Below are 20,882 nucleotides of genomic sequence, written 5' to 3' on the forward strand. Positions count from 1 at the left end.
GCAGTTATTTTGTCCAAGGGTTGTGATACCAAATATGAATCTAGGGTGTCAATAATTTTGTCAATGCCATTTCTTTTTATTTCCTGATTTGAAAGGATATATTAAGATCTGAATCAAAAACAAAGGTTCTGTAAATATTAACAGTGAAATAAAGAATTGTGGAGACCAAATACTTTTGTCAATTTCAACTTCTTTTTAGAGAAAATTGTGAGTTATTTGAAAAATGTGCAAGGGTGTCAATATTTTTCCCATTGGTAGCTGTTGAAATTCTGCCTCATAATGAAAACAACAGGTTTTTTTTTTTCTCCAAAAAACGGAGCACCACAAACAGCAAAACTAAACACTTGATTCTTCCCTGTGGTAACCATAATGACCCGGCAAGCCAGATGAGGGTAGATGCTGGAAAATGTGGAAGGTGCGAGACTGGATAAAATGTAATATAGGATTGTCAGACCACCACCTTATCTACCATTAGGGAAGAAGTACCTTTTTACCTCAGTGTCTTGGTTTGAGATACCGTGTAACAATTGATGGATACCTCACCTACATTGTTTGGTAATCAATGTATGAATTTTGAATCAACATCATTCCAAACATGTTTTTTTCCTATCATAAAACATTTCAACTTAAAGCATGAATGAAAAAAGTCGCTCAAAACAAAAGTTTGCATTTATCATTTCTTTCTTCGTCCTCATTCTTTTCCCGGAGTGGTGAATGGTGCGACGGTGACGGTGCCATACAAGGAGAGGCAGGTCATGCTCTTTGGGACCGTGCTACTGAGATGTGACATTTCTACGTCATCACCTATTTCTGATCTCACAGTTTCCTGGATATACAAGAGTTACTGTCAAGATCCTCTACTCAGCTCCCATCTAGCATGTGAGAAAACAGAATTGAATGTGATTTTATTTTTTTAATGATCATCGTGAAGTCAAGGTCATCGTCAAGGTTCATCGTGAAGCTTGAATGCCGATAAGGACTGTGGGTGAAACAGCAACAGTGGAAATGTAATTAAGGGAAATTTGTACAAATAATGAAATTCAGGTTTACAGGTTTATGGTTTAGACAAAAAAAAGGTAACAGTTGAGTTGATTTTACTTTATTGCTTTCTTTCTTTTCCTCCCACAGCATACTATTCACTTCAAAACTTGGGTGTTGATCCAGCGAATGACTGTGATGATTCTAAGCGAGAAGTAAGGACTGTGGTGACCAAGCAGGGCATTGGGCAGCCTGTGTTGGGGAATCAGTACAGGCAACGGAAAATAACCCTACAGAATGGTGAGGAGAATATTGGATAGCTTGGGAGACAGACTTTGAGGGCTAAAAGACAGAATTTGGAGGGAGCAATTGAAGGTGGGAAAAGACTGTCCAACTCTTATCCAATTTGTTGTATTCAATTTTTTGTACCATGTGAAACAAAGTTGGTCAGTGTATGGCATCCCACAACATTTAAAGTAAAAAGTTTCATGTCATGGAAAAAAAAAATCCAACGTTATCTATACCAGGAAATATTGTCTGTGCCATTGGGCACTGGGAAAGGTACAGCTGGGGGACCTCTAATGAATGAAAGTTCCGAAGGTGGATAAGTTCTTTGGAAAGTTTGCTAATGTATGCAGAATCCCTTTTCCTCTGTTGAAACAATCGGCCTCGCTAGCTCGGGTTCAGTCCAGCTAACTTTCTTTCCATTATGATATGGATTTGTTGGGCCAGGTGAAACCACTTTTATGCACACGGCTTACCATAAAATTGGTAGTCATCTGGCTGGATGGGTTTGAACCACAACATAAATGTTTTGAGTCCAGGCAGTGTATGTGTTATTAGTCCCCATTGGACTTCGTCCGAAACGGGGTCTTATGGATTGGGTCTCGTCTGTCCGCAACCATATCTCAGACATGTATGGACCGATTTTGTTCATACTTGGCACAAAGACAATACATAATAGTTTACATATGCACATTATTTATTTTCGCGTTGCGATCAAAGATTGCTGAATTGTGGCCATTTTAGTTGTAAAAAAAACAAACCCTGATGTTGAACACGTCCTCAACCATGTATTGGACATGCATTTACTGATCTTGTTCAAGCTTGTCACACAGATAACGAATGATGGCTTACATAATTTTCTTTTTCGAGATCAGATCCAAGATGGCCGAATGGCAGCCATTTAGTTAGTTAAACTTGTCACCAACCATTTATTCGACAGGCATGGTCCGATTTTGTTCAAACTTGGCATAAGCGCAGCAGACGACGGCATACACGTGTATTTCACTTTATTCTGTGATTCGATGAAAGCTGGGCGACTGGTAGCAGGACGGCCATTTTAGTTGTAAAAAACCTGATATTGAACATGTCCTCAACCATTTCTCAGACATGTATTTATCGATCTTGTTCAAACTTGGCACACCAATATTTTTGAGATCAGATCCAAGATGGCCGACTGGCGGCCATTTTGTTACTTAAATGTGTCCCCAACCATTTTTCAGACATGCATGGACCGATTTTGTTCAAAGTTGGCATAAAGACAATACATGAGAATATACATATGCAGAAGACTTTATTTTTTAATCCGACCAAAGATGGCTGACTGACGGCCTTTAACTTCGTACAGCAAAATTTCTAAAACCAAAGGGCTATAACATTTTATGTCTTTTTCTCCTTATTGTTTGATGTTTTGAAGGGGTAAACATTATTTACCTAAAAAGATCAATCGTTATAAATATGGTGTTTTAAAATGTCAGCATTGAGAAACAGTGCAGAGAAAATATGTTATTTTGGAAAAGGGAAAATATTTTATCATTGTTATTTCGTAAAGGAAAAGCAACATTTCCTGGACTCGTCTTGCTTACTTCAGGCACAGATGTCTTTTTCAGAAATTGTACAAAAACCCAAGAGACATGCTCAATAGTCCATGCAACATGTTGTGTAGTGTGAGCTATCCTTGTCTTAAGAGGTCAGAATATATAAAGAATGAGCAGAAAAGATTTGTCAGGTGATGTAACAGTAAAAAGTATAGTTTGAGAAGGGGAATAGAAAGTAAATTTGAACATGAAGATCATTCATTATATTGGGCATATAGAAAATGGTGAAGTATGTCAAGATGTGAACAGATTTTTGTTTTTTGTTGTTGTTCTTTCATCCTTGGTACTTGGAATGGAGCAGCAGCCGACCTTCTCATCAAGGAAGTCATGTGGTGGGACCATGGAGTGTACACTTGTCGTGTCAGTGCAACCACTGATCCCACAGGCAACCCTGACGCACAAATCAAACTCTTAGTGCTGCGTGAGTAGTTGAGCATAATAGGATCACTGGGAATGTTGCTTTTCCTCTTTGATCCCATTGCTGATGAGGAAGGAAACAAACAATATTTGCCAAATGTACTTGTAGTGAAACATATCAGATGAGGAATTCAGATTAACTTTTGAATCGGCATGTTTACCATTGCATCATATTCGAGAAATGTCTGTGTTTGTTACTTGCGAAATCGAAGATATTTTAGTTGGTCTGGTCTGTTATTCTGTCTTTCTGTAAGTCCCTTACAGGTCGCCATTAGCCTGGTGTTGGCTTAGCGGTTAGTGTGCCGGCTTAGGATCCGAGGATCCTGGGTTCGAATCCCGGTCGATCGCTGAATTAACACCAGGGGGGTTGACTCAGCCTGTCATCCTTCCGAGGTCGGCAAATTGAGTACCAGTTTGCTGGTAATTCCCTGTGTGTTGCAAGAAGCGACTAACAGGGTTGGTGGCAGGAAGAGCATCCGGCCGTAAAGCATTGCTTCAAAAAGGGGACCACGGTGCCCGAAAAAGACCAATCCCTGCTCTGCGGGGGGGAAAAAATGGCCTTTAAAGGTGGTTCTTTCTTCTTCCTTACAGGTCGCCATTCGAAACCGATCTTCACAAAACGTAACGACATGGTAGAGATAGTCAAAAGCTAGAAGCCTATTGCTTTTGAGGTTAAAAGGTCAAAGATCAAAGTTACTAAATCGTCGATTTTCATATGATGGACTTGATATTTGAGAAGAATTTGCATAATTGGTTCACCACTCAAAGCCTAGAAGCCTATTGATTTTAGGTCGAATGGGCAAGGTCGCATCGACTAATTTTGCAAGTACAGGTATTAGTATATGTTATTTGGACATCCTTCATGGGAAACCATAATGGTTTTGTACTCAAATCATATAATAATAATAATAATAATACATTTATTTTATATAGCGCTTTTCAAGAAGCCCAAAGACGCTTTGACAGAGTACAAAAAAGCAAGTGCAAAAAGACAAAAATCAACAGGTAAATAATCAAAGCAAAAGGAAGGAGAAGGAGAAGAGATAGTCAGGGGTTAAATGCTGTGGGTTAAATGTTGAATGCAGTGTTGACCAGGTGGGTCTTGAGTGATGTTTTGAATGTGGTGAGTGAGGAGGAGTCTCTGATGGCGTGAGGTAGTGAGTTCCAGAGGGTGGGAGCAGCGATGGAGAAGGCCCTGTCCCTCCAGGATCTGAATTTGGTCCACATGTGGGGGGGGGGGGGGTCAGGAGGTTGGTACCAGCAGAGCGGAGGTTGCGGGTGGGAGTGTGTCTGGAGAGGAGGTCAGTCAGGTAGGATGGGGCCAGGTTATGGAGGGCTTTGTAGGTCAAGAGGAGGATTTTGTACTGGATTCTCTGGGGGATGGGGAGCCAGTGAAGCTTGTAAAGGACGGGGGTGATGTGGTCACGAGTCCGGGAATGGGTGAGTAGACGGGCAGCGGAGTTCTGAATGTATTGGAGTTTATTGGTGATTATTGAGGCTGAACCATAGAGGAGGCTGTTGCAGTGGTCCAGACGGGAGGTGATGAAGGCGTGGATGAGGGTTTCTGCAGCTGTGGAGGAGAGGGATGGACGGAGACGGGCGATGTTTTTCAGGTGAAAGAAGGCTGTCTTTGTGATCTGTTTAGTGTATTTGTCGAAGGAGAGGGTTTGGTCAAAGATGACGCCAAGATTCCGGATGTGAGGGGAGGTGGATACTGGGAAACCGTCGATGTTGAGGGCAAAGTTATGGGTGGATTTGGTGAGCGTTTTTGGGCCAATTATGATTATTTCAGATTTATCATAGTTAAGTTTGAGGAAGTTGATTTGAAGCCAGGATTTTATTTCAGTGATGCAGTTTGTCAGGATAGAGTGGGTGGTGGTGGAGATGGACTTGGTGGAGATGAAAAGCTGGATGTCATCGGCGAAGCAGTGGAATTGGAGACCATGACGGCGGATTAAGTGACCAAGGGGGGACAGGTACAGGATGAAGAGGAGGGGGCCAAGAACTGAACCTTGGGGGACACCTTGGGGGAGGGGAGCAGTGGGGGATTTGCAGTTATTGATGGAGATGAACTGGCGTCTGTCGGAGAGGTATGATTTGATCCAAGAGAGGGCAGTGCCGGTAATGTTAAAGGTGGTTTCAAGTTGGGTGAGGAGGATGGTGTGATTGATGGTGTCAAAGGCGGCGCTGAGGTCGAGGAGGATGAGAATGTTAAGGTTGCCAGCGTCAGGAGAGGAGAAGGTCGTTGGTGATTTTGAGGAGTGCAGTTTCAGTACTGTGGTTGGAGCGGAACCCGGATTGGAATGTTTCATTCAGGTTATTGGCAGAGAGGTGATGTTTAAGTTGAGTGGCTACAGCACGTTCCAAAACTTTTGACAGAAAGGGTAGGTTGGAGATGGGTCTGAAGTTGTTTAGGGTGTCAGGGTTGAGTCCAGGTTTTTTCAGAATGGGGGTAACAGCAGCAATTTTGAGGGATGGTGGGACGATGCCTGTAGACAGGGAGGAGTTTATTGTTGCAGTGATAAGTGGAGAGAGAGCAGGAAGGGAGGCCTTGACAAAGCTGGAGGGGATGGGGTCAAGAGTGCAGGTGGCAGTTTTCATTCCTATGAGGAGTTCAGAGAGGTCAGTAGGGGAGACTGGGGAGAACTGAGACAGGGGTTGGCAGGATAAGGGGGGGCAGGTGATTTGAGGGGGAGCAGGTGCGGTGGTGGTTAAGCTGCTGTAGATGTTGTCAATTTTGCTTTGGAAGAATGAAAGGAAGGAGATGCAGTTGTCTACTGTGAATGACTGGGTGGTGGTGTTCAGGGGGCTGAGGAGTTTGTTTATTGTAGAGAAGAGTGCTTTTGGGTTTCCAGAGCCAAAGTGGATAATTTGAGAGTCGTAGGCGGAGCGGGCGCGGGAGAGGGCATCTTTGTAGTGTTGTAGGTGGTCCTTGTAGGCTTGGGAGTGAATTGTGAGACCTGTTTTATTGTGGAGTCTTTCAAGTTGGCGAGCACGAGTTTTCATCAGGCGGAGTTCAGGGGTAAACCAGGGAGCAGAATCGGTGAAAGAAACTGTTTTGGTTTTCACGGGCACAAGCTGGTCAAGGCAGGAGGAGAGAGTGTGGTTGTAGTAGTCAGTGAGGTCAGAAGGGGTGTGGAGGTCAACGAAGGGAGAAGTGGTCATTTTTTCAGAGAGGGTGGATGAGAATGAGGTTGGTGAAAGAGCGTTTAGCTTACGGAAATTGAAAGTGCGATAATGCCTTGGTGCTGGGGTGGGGATGTTGATGGTCATAGTGATGGCTAAGTGGTCATAGAGGGTGAGGTCGGAGCCAGAGAGATGGTGCAAAATTAATCCAGTAGAGCATACAAGGTCCAGAATGTGCCCACGGTTATGGGTAGGAAAGTTGACATGTTGAGTGAGGTTAAAGCAGGTGAGTAAATCAGTGAAGTCAGTGGTTATTGTGGAGTCAGTGGAGTCCATGTGGATATTGAAATCACCGAGGAGGGGGATTGAGGGGAGAGGGAACAGAGCTGGGTCAGAAAGTAGGAGAAGTCAGACAGGAATGATGGGTGTGGTTTGGGAGGGCGGTAGACGACAGCCATGACTGACTGTGTGTGACCAGATAGTTTAAAAGCCAGGTGTTCAAATGATGGAGCAGATGAGATGGAGATGAGGCTGGTCTTGATGTCCTGTCGGTGAATTACGGCAATTCCACCACCTCGGCCCTCCGAGCGTGGTTTATTGATGTAAGAATATCCATTGGGTGTAGTGAGGTTGAGTGAGAAGTAGTCCAGAGGTTGTTGCCAGGTTTCAGTGAGACAGAGAAAGTCCAGTTTATTTTCCAGGATGTAGTCGTTCAGGATGAGGCTTTTGTTGTTGAGGGACCGGGTATTGAACAGGGTGAGCTTGATGTTGCTTTGTACGGTGGGGATGAACTCAGGTGATTTAGCCAGGGTTTGCAGACAGGAGGTGCGATCGTGTGCATTGCTGTGACCAGGTGCGCTGGGACGATGAGTGGGAATGCGCTGAGAGCCGACCAGAGTACGGGAATGAAGTGACCTGTTTGTAAATAAACAAACTTACGGCTGGAGCCTCTATTTTAAAAAAACAAACAAAAAAAAAAACTTTAGAGGCCATTTTTCCCCGCAAAGCGGGGGTTGGCCTTTTTCGGACACCGTGGTTGTTGTTGTTTTTGTTGGTCCCCTTTTTGAAGCAATGTTTTACGGCCGGATGCCCTTCCGGCCGCCAACCCTTTTTGTCGCCTTTTACGACAAGCAGGGAATTACCAGTGAACTGGTACTCAATTTGCCGACCTCGGAAGGATGGCAGGCTGAGTCAACCCCCCTGGCGTTAATTCAGCGATCGACCGGGATTCGAACCCAGGATCCTCGGATCCTAAGCTGGCACCCTAGTCGCTAGCCCAACACCAGGCTTACGACCGGAGCCTCTATTAATGTAAGTAATAATATGTTGGAAATTGTGGCTCAAGGTGAGGGTACCCCAGGGTTGATTAAGATTGTAAAGTTATTGTACTTGATTAGGCCCATTTGTTGAAATATTTGATGGGGGTCAGCTGGGATTTAAAAAAAATAAAGAAAATAGCTCCACAAGAAACTTGGCCACAGGAAGAGATTATTTAGCCTATTAGTCACATCACATTAATCCAACCCATCAGTTTATTGACCCAATTTTTGTATGTGGAGAAGGTGAGGGAGGTGGGGGACAGTAGGGCAGGCACAATGTCATCACCAAATAGAGCACGATATTTAAAAATGTGAACGGATTCGGACAAAACTAGGTGGACGAGTTGGTTAGGTGACAATAACAAGCCGATTCGATTTTGATTCGGGTCCGGATGCAGATACGGCCTATCAGTGGGATATAAAACTTAAACTGTTCAGCCTGGCAGAGGTATGTGCTACACAGAGTGTTTTTCTCGTGTTACTTTTGCACTGGGTTCATGCTGTCTCGTTTGCGACCTCGCACCACAACCACGATTCTACCACAGTCGAGTGCGAGGCAAAACCGCTAAGCAGTCACTTTGCGGATAGCCGAATTATGGAATACTCAGAGCAGTGTGAATACTCCACGTTAGTGAGCCGACTACTTTGTAAAACCATTCCGGTTATTATGAGAGATTCCACCCAAGTTGGGTCCCCAAGAGATTGTCAATATTCTGAAACAGCTGCACTTCAGTGCAGAAACATATGCAATCAGGTGAACATGTGTTATGAAACAGATTATCTATCTATAATTCCAGCAATCTCTGTGTGTGTGTGTGTGTGTGTGTGTGTGTGTGTGTGTGTGTGTGTGTGTGTGTGTGTGTGTGTGTGTGTGTCTGTGTGTGTGTTTGTCTGTGACCGCTGTTTCTCGACAACCACGGGTCCGATATACTTGAAACTTGCCAGGTATATTGCTGGGGACCCGAGGATGTGCCTTTTCAAGGTTTTAAATTAATCGCAGAAGTAGTTACCGAGCTATGTCCAAAAAACGATTCAACCAATCAGAGAGCAGCGAGCTATCACGTGTGCCGAACGTGGCGAACAGGCTCTGCCTCGGATGGCACATTTGAGAGCGTATTCATTTATTTCCCGTCGGCAAACTATGTTGCCGCTATGTTGGCGTTAAACGATGTTTTAAAACTAATTAAAACTAATTTGCGATTCTTTCGCTTTCCTGCGATATGCGACCTTCCGGAGCTCCTGTGAGAGCATGCGCCATTACGGATAGTACGGGTACGGGCATGCCATATGTTGGCGTTAAACTATGTTTTAAAACTAATTAAAACCATTTCATGTAAATAGAGGGGGGGGGGGGGATTGTCACTGTACTCGCAAGCCGTTCGCCGTTCGCTTTGGCGTTGCGAATGGACCAAAACATTTCATGAACCAAACCATTTCATGTAAAGCGTTCGCCGTTCGCTTTGGCGTTGCGAATGGACCAAAACATTTCATGGACCAAACCATTTCATGTAAATAGAGGGGGGGGGGGGGGGGATATAATTTTAGATATATATATAGTACGGGCATGCCCTAGTTTATTAAAAGGCAAGACCACTTCAATCGAGATCCGCGACGGAAGATAGACTTTGATGATTAACAATAAAGAGCAAATAAATAAACACGGAACAAAATCGAAAACAAAGCCTATGGCGCGACATTTACACCATCCCTTCTACTATAAATGGGTGTGTGTGTGTGTGTGTGTGTGTGTGTGTGTGTGTGTGTGTGTGTGTGTGTGTGTGTGTGTGTGTGTGTGTGTGTGTCTTAATTATGTACATCGAGTAATTAATTACATACTATTGAAATGTACCATTAACTCTTTGGACTGTGGAGACCACTTCGACTTTTGAAGACCCTTTAAGTGCCCTAAGATCTCCAAGACTCCTAAAGACCCAGAAGATCCAAAATACCCCAAGGACCCAGATGACCCACAAGACCCAGATGACCCAAAATACCCTGAAGATCCAAAAGACCCAGAAGGCATAAAAGCCCCAGAGAACCCAAAAGACCCAAAAGTCCCCGAGTCCGGCAAGCAGGTATGCTTCAAGGCGATTAAATACCAATTAAACTTTGGTACAACGGACCAACTGGTATACAACAACTGGGGGAAATTGAGAATCAGCAGGCAGGTAGGAAGAATTCCAGGCAGCAATAGTTTGCTCTGCCAGAGTGTTGCACTCGTAACATGTCTCTGGCTGTGAGGACTCAGTTGTTGGAAGGAAGGACAATCATCCCCCGCTGCCTCCAAATTTCCCCTCCCCCTCAGGCTTTCCCATTGGACACCAGACAATATTGCATAGCCAGTGGCAGCCAATCGACAGCATCAATTCCTCACCATTTAGTGATTGCTAGCAAACAGCACATGCTGATCATGCACCACCTACTCTCCAATCGGGAGGGCCTTAGAAGGTGGAGCTTTCCCCCTTCCTGACCCGTCGATGCGAAAGCAATTGGGTGGGGGTTTGGAAGAGCATGCTGTGGCATAGAGGATAACACTCCTCTCACCTGGCTCCTGCCCGGTTCATTAGGAAGAACAAGCGTTACGCCTAGGTCCCCTGTCGGTGAAATGATGTGAGTTGACAAAGTGGAAGACGCAAGGCGGCCATCTTGGATTTTGACGTGGCGACCCAATTTTCAATAGCATTCTTCCTTATGCCTAGATACACCCACACACCAGATTAGAAGTTGATACTTCGCTTATTTTTCAAGATATTCTGCTCACAAGGTTCAGACATACATGGCGGTGGCCATCTTGGATTTTGACGTGGCGACCCAATTTTCAATAGGATTTTTCCTTATGCCTAGATACACACACACACCAGATTAGAAGTTGATACTTCGCTTATTTTTCAAGATATTCTGCTCACAAGGTTCAGACATACATGGCGGTGGCCATCTTGGATTTTGACGTGGCGACCCAATTTTCAATAGGATTTTTCCTTATGCCTAGATACACACACACACCAGATTAGAAGTTGGTACTTCGCTTATTTTTCAAGATATTCTGCTCACAAGGTTCAGACATACATGGCGTCAGACATACATGGCGGCGGCCATCTTGGATTTTGACGTGGGTTGCACCCACACACCAAATTCGAATGCGGTCCTTCGCGCACGTACGCACACACACCCGCACGAACATACGCACGCACGGACGGACACACGGACGGACGGACGGACACACGGACGGGAAAACCATAGACCCCCTTTCGCTCTGCGGTGCGACGGGGGACAATGAAGACGACACCTTGACTGAGCTACTAAAGTACTATAGGTAACAACACTGCCTTCCAGGAGTGCAAAAACAAACAGGATGACCTATCCATGTACATATGTCCTTATTCGAGGATAGAAAACTTCTGCATCCATACGAGTGCAAACCGGGAGTGGAGGTGGGAGGGGTCTATACCTTAATTATAATAACTGACCCCTTCCTCGCCCACCCCCATTAACTTAACAATACACTCTCTATATCATGTAAGACAAATGTATCTTTCAAACAATGTTTTGCATTATTTGAAAAAAAAAGGCCATGGTAACTTTTGTTGCTTAAAATGGAACAAGCGTTACGCCGAGGTCCCCCGTCGGTGAAGTGATGTGAGTTGACAAAGTGGAAGGTGCAAGGCGGCCATCTTGGATTTTGACGTGGCGACCCAATTTGCAACAGCGTTCTCCCTTGTGGGTAGATACACCCACACACCAGATGAGAAGTTAGTAGTTCGTTTAGTTTTCAAGATATTCCACTCACAAGGTTCAGACATACATGGCGGCGGCCATCTTGGATTTAGACGTGGCGACCCAATTTTCAATAGCGTTCTTCCTTAAGCCTAGATACACCCACACATCAGATTAGAAGTTGGTACTTCGCTTATTTTTCAAAATATTCCACTCACAAGGTTCAGACATACATGGCGGCGGCCATCTTGGATTTTGACGTGGCGACCCAATTTTCAATAGCGTTCTTCCTTATGCCTAGATACACCCACACACCAGATTAGAAGTTGTTACTTTGCTTATTTTTCAAGATATTTCGCTCACAAGGTTCAGACATTCATGGCGTCAGACATACATGGCGGCGGCCATCTTGGATTTTGACGTGGGTTGCACCCGCACACCAAATTAGAATTCGGTCCTTCGCTTATGCACGCATGCCCGCACGCACGGACGGACGGACGGAGGGGAAAACCATAGTCCCCCTTTCACTCCGCGGTGCGACGGGGACAATAATTGCTGATTCTAAATTGACAGTTTAATCCACTTTTACATTTAATCACTATTATTAATTGTGTTTGCTCCGAGCTGACAAAAATGGCCAATCACGTACTACATGCAAATACTTGGGATGCGTGAATTGGTTTCCAGTGTAAGAGCTGCTAACATTATGAATATATTACTATTGTTCTGCAGTTCCATCTACAGTCTCTCCAGTTAGTAAATTATAGTGGTGGACAGTAAATAGGTATAAGCCTATATTAAATACAGTTTCACCATCGACATCCCAATTTAAAGTCTTCAGATGGCAAAATAAGAAAAAGAGGCTTGCCTGGGCCATGAAGCACCACCAGTGGACTACTGAAGACTGGAAAAAGGTCTTATGGACCGATGAATCAAAATTTGAAATCTTTGGTTCATCACGCAGGGTTTTTGTACGCCGTCGAGTAGGCGAAAGGATGGTTCCTCAGTGTGTGACACCAACTGTCAAACATGGAGGAGGAAGTGTGATGGATTGGGGCTCTTTTGCTGGATCCAGAGTCAGTGACTTGCACAGAGTGACTGGCACCCTGAACCAAAAGGGCGACCACAGCATTTTCTGTGCCATGCAATACCCTCTGGTATACGCCTAGTTGGTCACGGGTTTATCCTACAGCAAGATAATGACCCCAAACACACCTCCAGGCTTTGTCAAAACTACCATCGAGGAAAAGAACAAGACGGTAGGCTTCAAATCATGGAATGGCCAGCACAGTCTCCTGACTTAAAGCCCATCGAGCTAGTTTGGGATGAACTGGACAAAAGGGTGAAAGCAAAGCAACCTACAAGTGCAACACATTTGTGGGAACTTCTGCAACATAACAGTGTTGGGAGAAACTTCCCGTACAATATTTGATTTCCATTGTAGAAAGAATGCCACGAGTGTGTTCGGCGGTTATATCTGCAAAAGGTGGCTACTTTGCCGAGTCAAAAATTTAAATAAAATTTAGTTCAACAAAATGATCCTATGATTTCTTTTTTTATCTCCAATTGTTTATTTGTTCTATGCTTAATTTCTGAGTAAATTGAGACATTAAACTGCGTAAATTTCAATAACAACTGGAAAAATTGAGGCGTTCTAAAACTTTTGACTCGTAGTGTATATATACAGTCACGTGAAATAGTAAGTACACCCCATGTAAAGTTTTGACTTCTTCAACATATTTCAACATACAGCTATTTGATCTTCATTTCAACAATATTGATAGATAACGGTGATATAATATAACAAATATCATGAAACATTTACATTTTGTAGTCCATTGTATAATTTAAATAAACATAAATGCAAATTTCGCATGTGGAAAAAGTAAGTACACCCCATGAAATGTTTTTAAAATCTTTTTAACCTATGTGGACATATCAATATTTGATCTTCATTTAAACAGTATCTATAGATAAAGGTGATCTAATTGAACAAAAAACAATGAGAAATTGACTTTGCAATAATTTATTCAACAAAAAATTAAGATGTTTGAGGGGTTTCTTGCATGCACAGCTAGTTTCAAATCCCCCCACAACATCTCGATGGGATTTAGATCCGGGCTTTGACTTGGCCATTCCAGAACCCTCCATTTCTTTCTTTTCAGCCATTCCTTGGTGGATTTACTGGTATGTCTAGGGTCATTGTCATGTTGCAAGGTCCACCTTCGGTTGAGCTTCAACTTTCCAACAGATGTCCTCACATTATCCTCAAGCACCCCCTGGTACAATGAAGAATTCATAGTGGATTCTGTGATGGTGAGCTGTCCAGGCCCTGATGCAGCAAAGCTGCCCCAAACCATAATATTTCCACCACCATGCTTTACAGTTGGTATCAGGTTCTTGTGGTCAAATGCTGTCTTTGGTTTTCGCCAAACATGTCTTCTGGTACTGTTTTTTTTTTTTGTTTTTTTTTGTATACAAGATCGAGGCTCGTGAAAGAGCGAACATTAATCACACAGAAAGACAAACAGACACACAAAACAAATAACATCGGGAGCGGTAGAAAAGATGGGGAGAGAGGGGAAAGGACACAAACACAACATTTGAGAGCAGGGACCGAGAGACATGGAGACATCGAGAGAACTGTGGGAGGGAGAGGGCTTTGGGGAGGAGGCATGGGAAGGGGGGGGGGGTGGGAGAGGTATAAAACATATGGACACTGCCAAGACTTCCAGGAAAGAAGTTGGAATTTCAAACAAGGTGGATCTGGGGTGAATTAGTGGGGGTAGAAAAGATCAAGGTTTTGGATGGGGGAAGATAAGAGATGGTGGTGAACAGCTGTTTTGAAGACCTGGAGGGAGGAGTGTGATTGAAGTGAGTGTGGGAGTTTGTTCCAGAGGCGGGAGAAAAGAGGAATGAAAGAGTGAAGGTGAGCAGAGAGCCGAGATTTCGGCAGTTTAACCATCAGAGGGTGGCTGGCAGATCTTGTGCGACCTGTAGGAATATTTGGGGGACAGAGCACAGAGAGAGCTGGGGGAGCAAGGCCGGAGAGGAGTCGGTAGAAGACAGAAAGACCACCTACCTGCCTGCGGTGAGTGAGTGAAAGGCCCTCAGAGATAGCTTCATCGCGGGAGATTCCAATGATTCTGAAAGCTTTGGATTCAACAGCGTGAAGCCGAGCCAGGTGTGAGGCAGGAGCACCAGCCCATAGGGGAGAACAGTATTCCATTGAGCTGCGGATGAAAGCCTTGTATGTGGTGAGGAGCTCAGGTGTGCCTCGGAAGGATTTCGCACGACGGAGGATGCCCAGTCGGCGACTGGCTTTGGAGGCCAGCTTGGAAATGTGGTTTTCCCAAGAAAGATCATGGCAGATGGTGAGACCAAAAAGCTTGAGCGACAGAACTTCTTGGAGAGGATTGTTGAGAAAGTAGATGGGAGGGTTGTCCAGTCGATCTTTTCGGAGAGACATAGTAAGAGTGTGAGATTTGTCAGGATTGAAAGACATGTTCCACATGTTTGACCAGTCTGTGATTTTGTCCAGGTCTTCAGAGAGTGAGGAGGCTGCAGACTGCCGATCTGAGGGAAGAGGAATGGAGCGGCAGAGAGTGGAGTCATCAGCAAAGAGATACAGAGGATTTTCCAGAGAGTCGGAGAGATCATTGATAAAGACCAGAAAAAGCACAGGGCCCAGCACACTGCCTTGGGGAACTCCAGCCTGAATGGGAAGGGGAGATGAGAGAAATCCATTCAGGGCCACACGTTGACTACGACCAGAGAGGAAGTCCGCAAGCCATGCATGGAGATTTCCATGGATACCATAGGAGGAGAGTTTGGTGAGCAGAGCTGGGTGCCAGACCGTATCGAAGGCACGTGATATGTCAAGGGAGACAGCTCTGATTTCCTGTTTGGCATTGAGGACCTCCATCCATTGTTGAGACAGCAGAAGCAGCATGTCCAGAGTAGAGTGACCTGGTCTGAAACCAAATTGATGATCAGAGATCAAGCCATTGGAGAAGAGGAAAGATTTCATATCCGAAGCAATGATGGATTCCATGACTTTGCTGATAATTGGGAGCAGGCTGATTGGTCTGTAGTTGCAAGGATCTGTTTTTGCACCTTTTTTGTGTAAAGCGGTAATGTTTGCTGATTTCCAGGATGCTGGCAGATGACCTTGAGCAAAAGATAGGGTGAAAAGAACAGAGAGAGGGTGAGATAGAGCGGCAGAGCAGGATTTTAGGACCCGTGGGCTGATGCCATCTGGTCCAGTTGCAGAATCAGAGTCGAGGTTTGACAAAAACTCCTCCACCTTGTCAGGAGAGAAGGTCACAGAGTCCAGGAGCAGTTTGGTTCGACGGGGAAAGGTGGGAACAGAGAGAGATGGGTTTGGGACTAAGGATTTTGAGGCAAACACAGAGTTGAGGCATTCGGCTTTGTCACGTGCGATGTCAACTGTGTGGCCATTTGAGGTAAGGGAGGGGATGGAGGGGGAACAAACACCAGAAACGGATTTGACCAGACGCCACCAGGATTTGGAGGAAGGAGACAGGTTTGAGAGTTCATTCTTGAGTGAGGAGAGATAGTGCTTCCTGGCACTCCTGAGGGTAGACACACACTTGTTCCGAGCTTGGTGGAAGGAACTGAGATTTCCTTCAGTTGGATTAGCCTTCCAAGAGGCAAAGGCAAGTTGTTTCAGGGCAACTGCCTCACCACAAGATTCAGTGTACCATGGACGGGAGGAAGGGTAAGACAACTGAAGGCGAGATGGGATAAATCTGTGCATGAGAGAGATCAGTTTGCTTTGGAAGAATTCCCAGGAAGAATTGATGTCAGAGGCAGTGGAGATGGGAGACCAATCCAGACGATTGATGGCTGCTTGAAGACCGTCCCAGTCGGCCTGAGTGAAATGCCAGACTCGTCGACGCTGAGGAGGCTCTCTGAGAATGGCCAGAGAGATGTCCACTTTGACAAGCACATGATCAGAAGAACCGATTGGAGCAGAAGAAGAGCAGCAGACATTAGCAGGGAAGTTAGTCATAATCAAGTCTAGAAGAGAAGATACTCCATTGGCTGAGATCCGGGTCGGGAAATTGACAGATTGTGTCAATCCCAGTGAGTCACAGAAGTCCTTTGCTGAGGTGCCATGACTGGTGAGAGAGGAACCCACACCCAACCAGGTGGCATGATGACAATTGAAATCACCACATATGAGGAAGAGAGAGTTGGGATGAGTGGATAGAAGTTGGTCCATGTTGTCGGACAGTGAAATGTAGATGGAGTCATCACTGTTTGGGGGACGGTACAGAACACATATGAACAAAAGGTGGGAGCGGAGAGGAAGCCGTAGCCAGAGGTACTCCTGGGGGTGAGGAGGAGAGAGGGCAGTGCAAGGAGAGTGAGGAAGAGAGTTTTTGATAAAGATAGCCACCCCACCATCAGGCCGAGGCTCAGGTCTATCATACCGGAGGAGGGAGTAACGAGGAAGAGATATTAAGGAATCAGAGACATCTTGAAGGAGGAAAGTCTCTGTTAAGCAGATCAAGTCTGGATTGTCAGAAGCAACCTGTATGGAGAGATCAGTCAGGTTTGAGCGAAGGCCCCGGATGTTTGAGGTCCATACCGTTAATGAAGAGAGAGGGGGAGCATCGGGTACAGGACAGGGGAGGGGAGGAGTAGGGTAAGATGAAGGATGAGAGGGGGAGGTAGGGAGAGCAGTTGTTAGTGTGTCAGCGATTGCAGAAGAGTTCCAAGAAAGGGAAGGATGAGGAGGATGAAAGGTTTGAAGGTGAAGGGATGAGGTACAGTGAGGGGTTGTTTGAGGGGGGGCAGAGGAAAGAAGAAGGTTGGGGGGGGTGGAGGTATGAGATAGAAGGGAGACGAAGTGGGGAGGAGGCAGCTTTGAGGAGGAGGGGGGAGGAGGGAGAATTGGAGAGGAATGGTATGGGGGGAGATTTGAATGGGAGGGGTTGGGGGGGAGTTTTGAAGGGGAGGAGTGAGGGGGGAGTTTAGGAGGGGAAGGGCAAGGGGCGAGTTCAGGAGTGGAAGGGCAAGGGGGGAGTTCAGGAGTGGAGGGGCAGGGGGGGAGTTTAAGAGTGGCGGGGCAAGGGGGGAGTTTAGGAGTGTAGGTGCAAGGGGAGGGATTTGGATGGGAGGGGCAAGAGAGGGGAGTTTAGAAAGTGGATGATTAATGAAAGACGAACATTGAAAACAAATTGGGTTTGTTGTGATTTTCAAGTTAGCAATCCGGTTCAGAATGATGGAGGAGGGATGGAATGAATGTGAATTTAGACCATGTAGTGAGGGAGACGTATAAGATATTGAATTTCTTTTTTTTGAGGTGGAATGAGTTGGAGAGGAAATTGAGAAAAGCCTTTTAAATAGGAAGAAAAACAGCATGTTGTAAAATACCACTGAGTAAAACACTGAAGGGGAAAGTTTATACATGTTTAAATAATATTTAAACAGAACCGTGAACAATCTTATGTGCACAAAAATACCAACGGGGGGAGAGCCGAGAGGGACCACCACGAGTCACGTGAAGGGCAAACGGTGGATGGCAAGGAGTTAATGGGGGCGGGGCGAACAGCACACCTGGACAAAAAATACAGGATGAGTCAACAGTACACGTGGAGAAAGGAAAATAAATGTTTTTTGGTTTTTTCCTTTCTCTGTGGTTTTTGGGGGTGGGGAGGGGGGGAGGTGGGGATTTAGAACGTTAGACAGAGTATTATGTTCGGGGTAGAAGGGAAAAAAACTAAGAGCCAAGCAAAACACGATTAAGATAACAAACACCGACGGGGGTACAACTACAAGGCCGCACACGAGGAGCAGAACACGATTAAATAATTACAAGTTACAGGAAATTCAAACCAAAAGTAACTATAATCAAAACAATAACGCATGGACGATAAAATAACGAGTTGAAATTTGACAATCTATCTGGGGAAATGGGGGAGAAACACGTGGTCGAAGAACGAACGAACGAACGAATGAGAATGAATAAACGAATGAGAACAGAGAAGGAAATGTTTTTTTTTTGGATTTTTTTGAGTTGTGATTTACACAAGGAAGAGGGCTATGGGGTGAAAAGATTGGGAAAACAGAGAACGAAAGTTATTGGATCACAAAAACACGGACTGTGGCCAAATAGCTCTACCTTTGACTCATCTGTCCAGAGCACATTGTTCCAGAAGTGCTGGTCTTTGCCGAGGTGTTCATTGGCAAACTTTAGTCTTGCCCTGATGTTCTTTCTGGACAGCAAAGGTTTCCTCCTGGCACACCTCCCGTGTAGATCAAACTTGTGCAGCCTCTTTCTAATGGTAGACTCGTGCAATTTGACATCAACAGTGGCAAGAGCTACCTGTAGGTCCCCTGATGACATTCTGGGGTTCTTCGAGACTTCTTTCAGCATCTTGCGGTCTGCTCTCGGGCTGAACTTGCTGGGGCGGCCTGGCCTGAACAAGTTGGCAGTTGTTTGGAATCTTCTCCACTTGTAGATGATCTTCCGGACAGTCGAATGATTGATTTCAAATTGTTTGGAGATCTTTTTAAATCCCTTCCCAGACTCGTAAGCATCTATAACCTTCTTTCTGAAGGCCTCAGAGAGCTCTTTTGATCTAGGCATGGTGACGCCACACACTTCAACAACAAAGAGCAAACCAAACTAAATGTCTGAGGTTTAAATAAGACAGGTTCCTCCAAGATCCTCTCTAACGATGTTCTAACCACTTGCACCTGAGCTGGTGCACCTGATTCTAATTTTAGGTATTTGAAGTAGTGATAAATGTAGGGGTGTACTTACTTTTTCCACATGCGAAATTTGCATTTATGTTTATTTAAATTATACAATAGACTACAAAATGTAAATGTTTCATGATATTTGTTATATTATATCACCTTTATCTATCAATATTGTTGAAATGAAGATCAAATAGCTGCATGTTGAAATATGTTGAAAAAGTCAAAACTTTACATGGGGTGTACTTACTTTTTCACATGACTGTACATACTAGTCAGGTCAAAATACAGTTTAACCCCCAAAAAATTACTACAAAAGGTTTCTCAACTGATTCTGGTAGGGTTTAGCGTACGTTATAACATACTAAAAGTTTACCAAAGTAGGACCCCCGGAAAAGTGTTTTTTTCAAGATGGCGTCCAAGATGGCCGCCGAAACCTCTTAATGATCATAACTATGTAACTATCAACTCAAATTTGATGATCTTGGTGTCTATCCCTAGGTTTTTGGGGGCAAGGAACACATTAAGACCATTAAAAATGAAAGTGGGCCATTATATGTAACACAAAAATCCAATATGGCGTCAATAATGGCCGCCAACACCTCCAAATGACCGCAAGTCCATGACTATTGACTCAAATTTAATGATCTTGATGTCTATCCCCAGGTTTTTGGGGGCAAGGAACACATTAAGACAACTTTGGATATTACTGAGCTGTTGAATCATTATGAAATTGAACTCATGACCTTCAGCTGTCACCTAATGCACAAACACCTTTGTCCATAGAATAAGTTTCAGAGCGTTCAGTTTTGAGTGTCATCCTCCTCCTCAGTATCGACCTCTTGAGTGTTGTTTGGATTGTCACAGTTTTCAGTTTGGCAAGGGCCACATGCAGCAGTGCAGCGGAGTCCATAGCGTCTGCAGCTGCATCGAGAGGATTTGCATCCCCCCAAACAGTTGCAATGGATAATGTTCAAGAGTTCGTCAGGCGCAGCATTGTTTTGGGTCATAATTTGAATTAACTGATCATTTTCCTGTTTCCATCCCCATTCAGTTGGGTTCATTTCATTTGCCATCCCCATCCATACCATAATTTGAAAGTACACACGTTGGCTATGGAATATTGTTGCAGGTGATGTTGGGGGGAGCCGTTCAGAAGTGACAAATGCTTGAGCAGTTGCCACTTTTTTGGTGAAAATGATATGGCGGAGTGATGATAGCGTATCATTAGACTTGCCACCAAAGAGATCAACCATCAGGTCTTTGCCAAGATCTGATATGTCCTCTTGAGATTTGTTTTGAAGGATGAATGCACTAGCACAGGACTTCATGACAGGATCAGATTTCACTAATTTCCGGAAGGCTGACTTTTTTCCGATGCCAAAAATCCTTGAAGTAGAATCGCATCATGAGTAGGCATGTACAAAGAGCAACTCATTGCACACATCGTCTCCTAAAGTTTCTTTCAACAGGTTAATGTTATACACTCTGTGTTCTTTTGACTGCTTGTTTGCATCAGAACGGAAGTAGATGATCTCATTGTCTGTTCTGGAGTAATGAAGGAGCAAGATCAGCAAATCTGTATCCTCACCGACCAACGTTGTGGTGCAATGACGGGATCGTTCAACAGTTGCCTTAACGATATCAACGTCTGCATCCCCTGGTGACTGAATGACATGGCATCCCCTTTTAGTTAGTGCTGTGCTGATGAGAG

The 20,882-nt window shown here is 44.7% G+C and overlaps 1 protein-coding gene across 2 annotated transcripts in view; it reads left to right on the forward strand.

Annotated features, from left to right (window-relative positions):
- LOC137412847 (immunoglobulin-like domain-containing receptor 1) overlaps positions 1-20,882 on the forward strand; it is a 102,996-nt gene that overhangs the window by 59,268 nt on the left and 22,846 nt on the right. The window contains exons 2-4 of one of the 2 annotated variants that reach the window (XM_068098175.2): positions 709-879; positions 1,129-1,278; positions 3,160-3,279. In XM_068098175.2, coding sequence (XP_067954276.2) covers positions 709-879; positions 1,129-1,278; positions 3,160-3,279 — 441 coding nt within the window. The remainder of the gene's footprint in view (positions 1-708; positions 880-1,128; positions 1,279-3,159; positions 3,280-20,882) is intronic. The other variant, XM_068098176.2, reaches the window with a different exon arrangement.

Source organism: Myxine glutinosa, chromosome 1 (genome assembly GCF_964187855.1).
Source record: "Myxine glutinosa chromosome 1, kmMyxGlut1.1, whole genome shotgun sequence".
Classification (NCBI taxonomy): Eukaryota; Metazoa; Chordata; class Myxini; order Myxiniformes; family Myxinidae; genus Myxine; species Myxine glutinosa.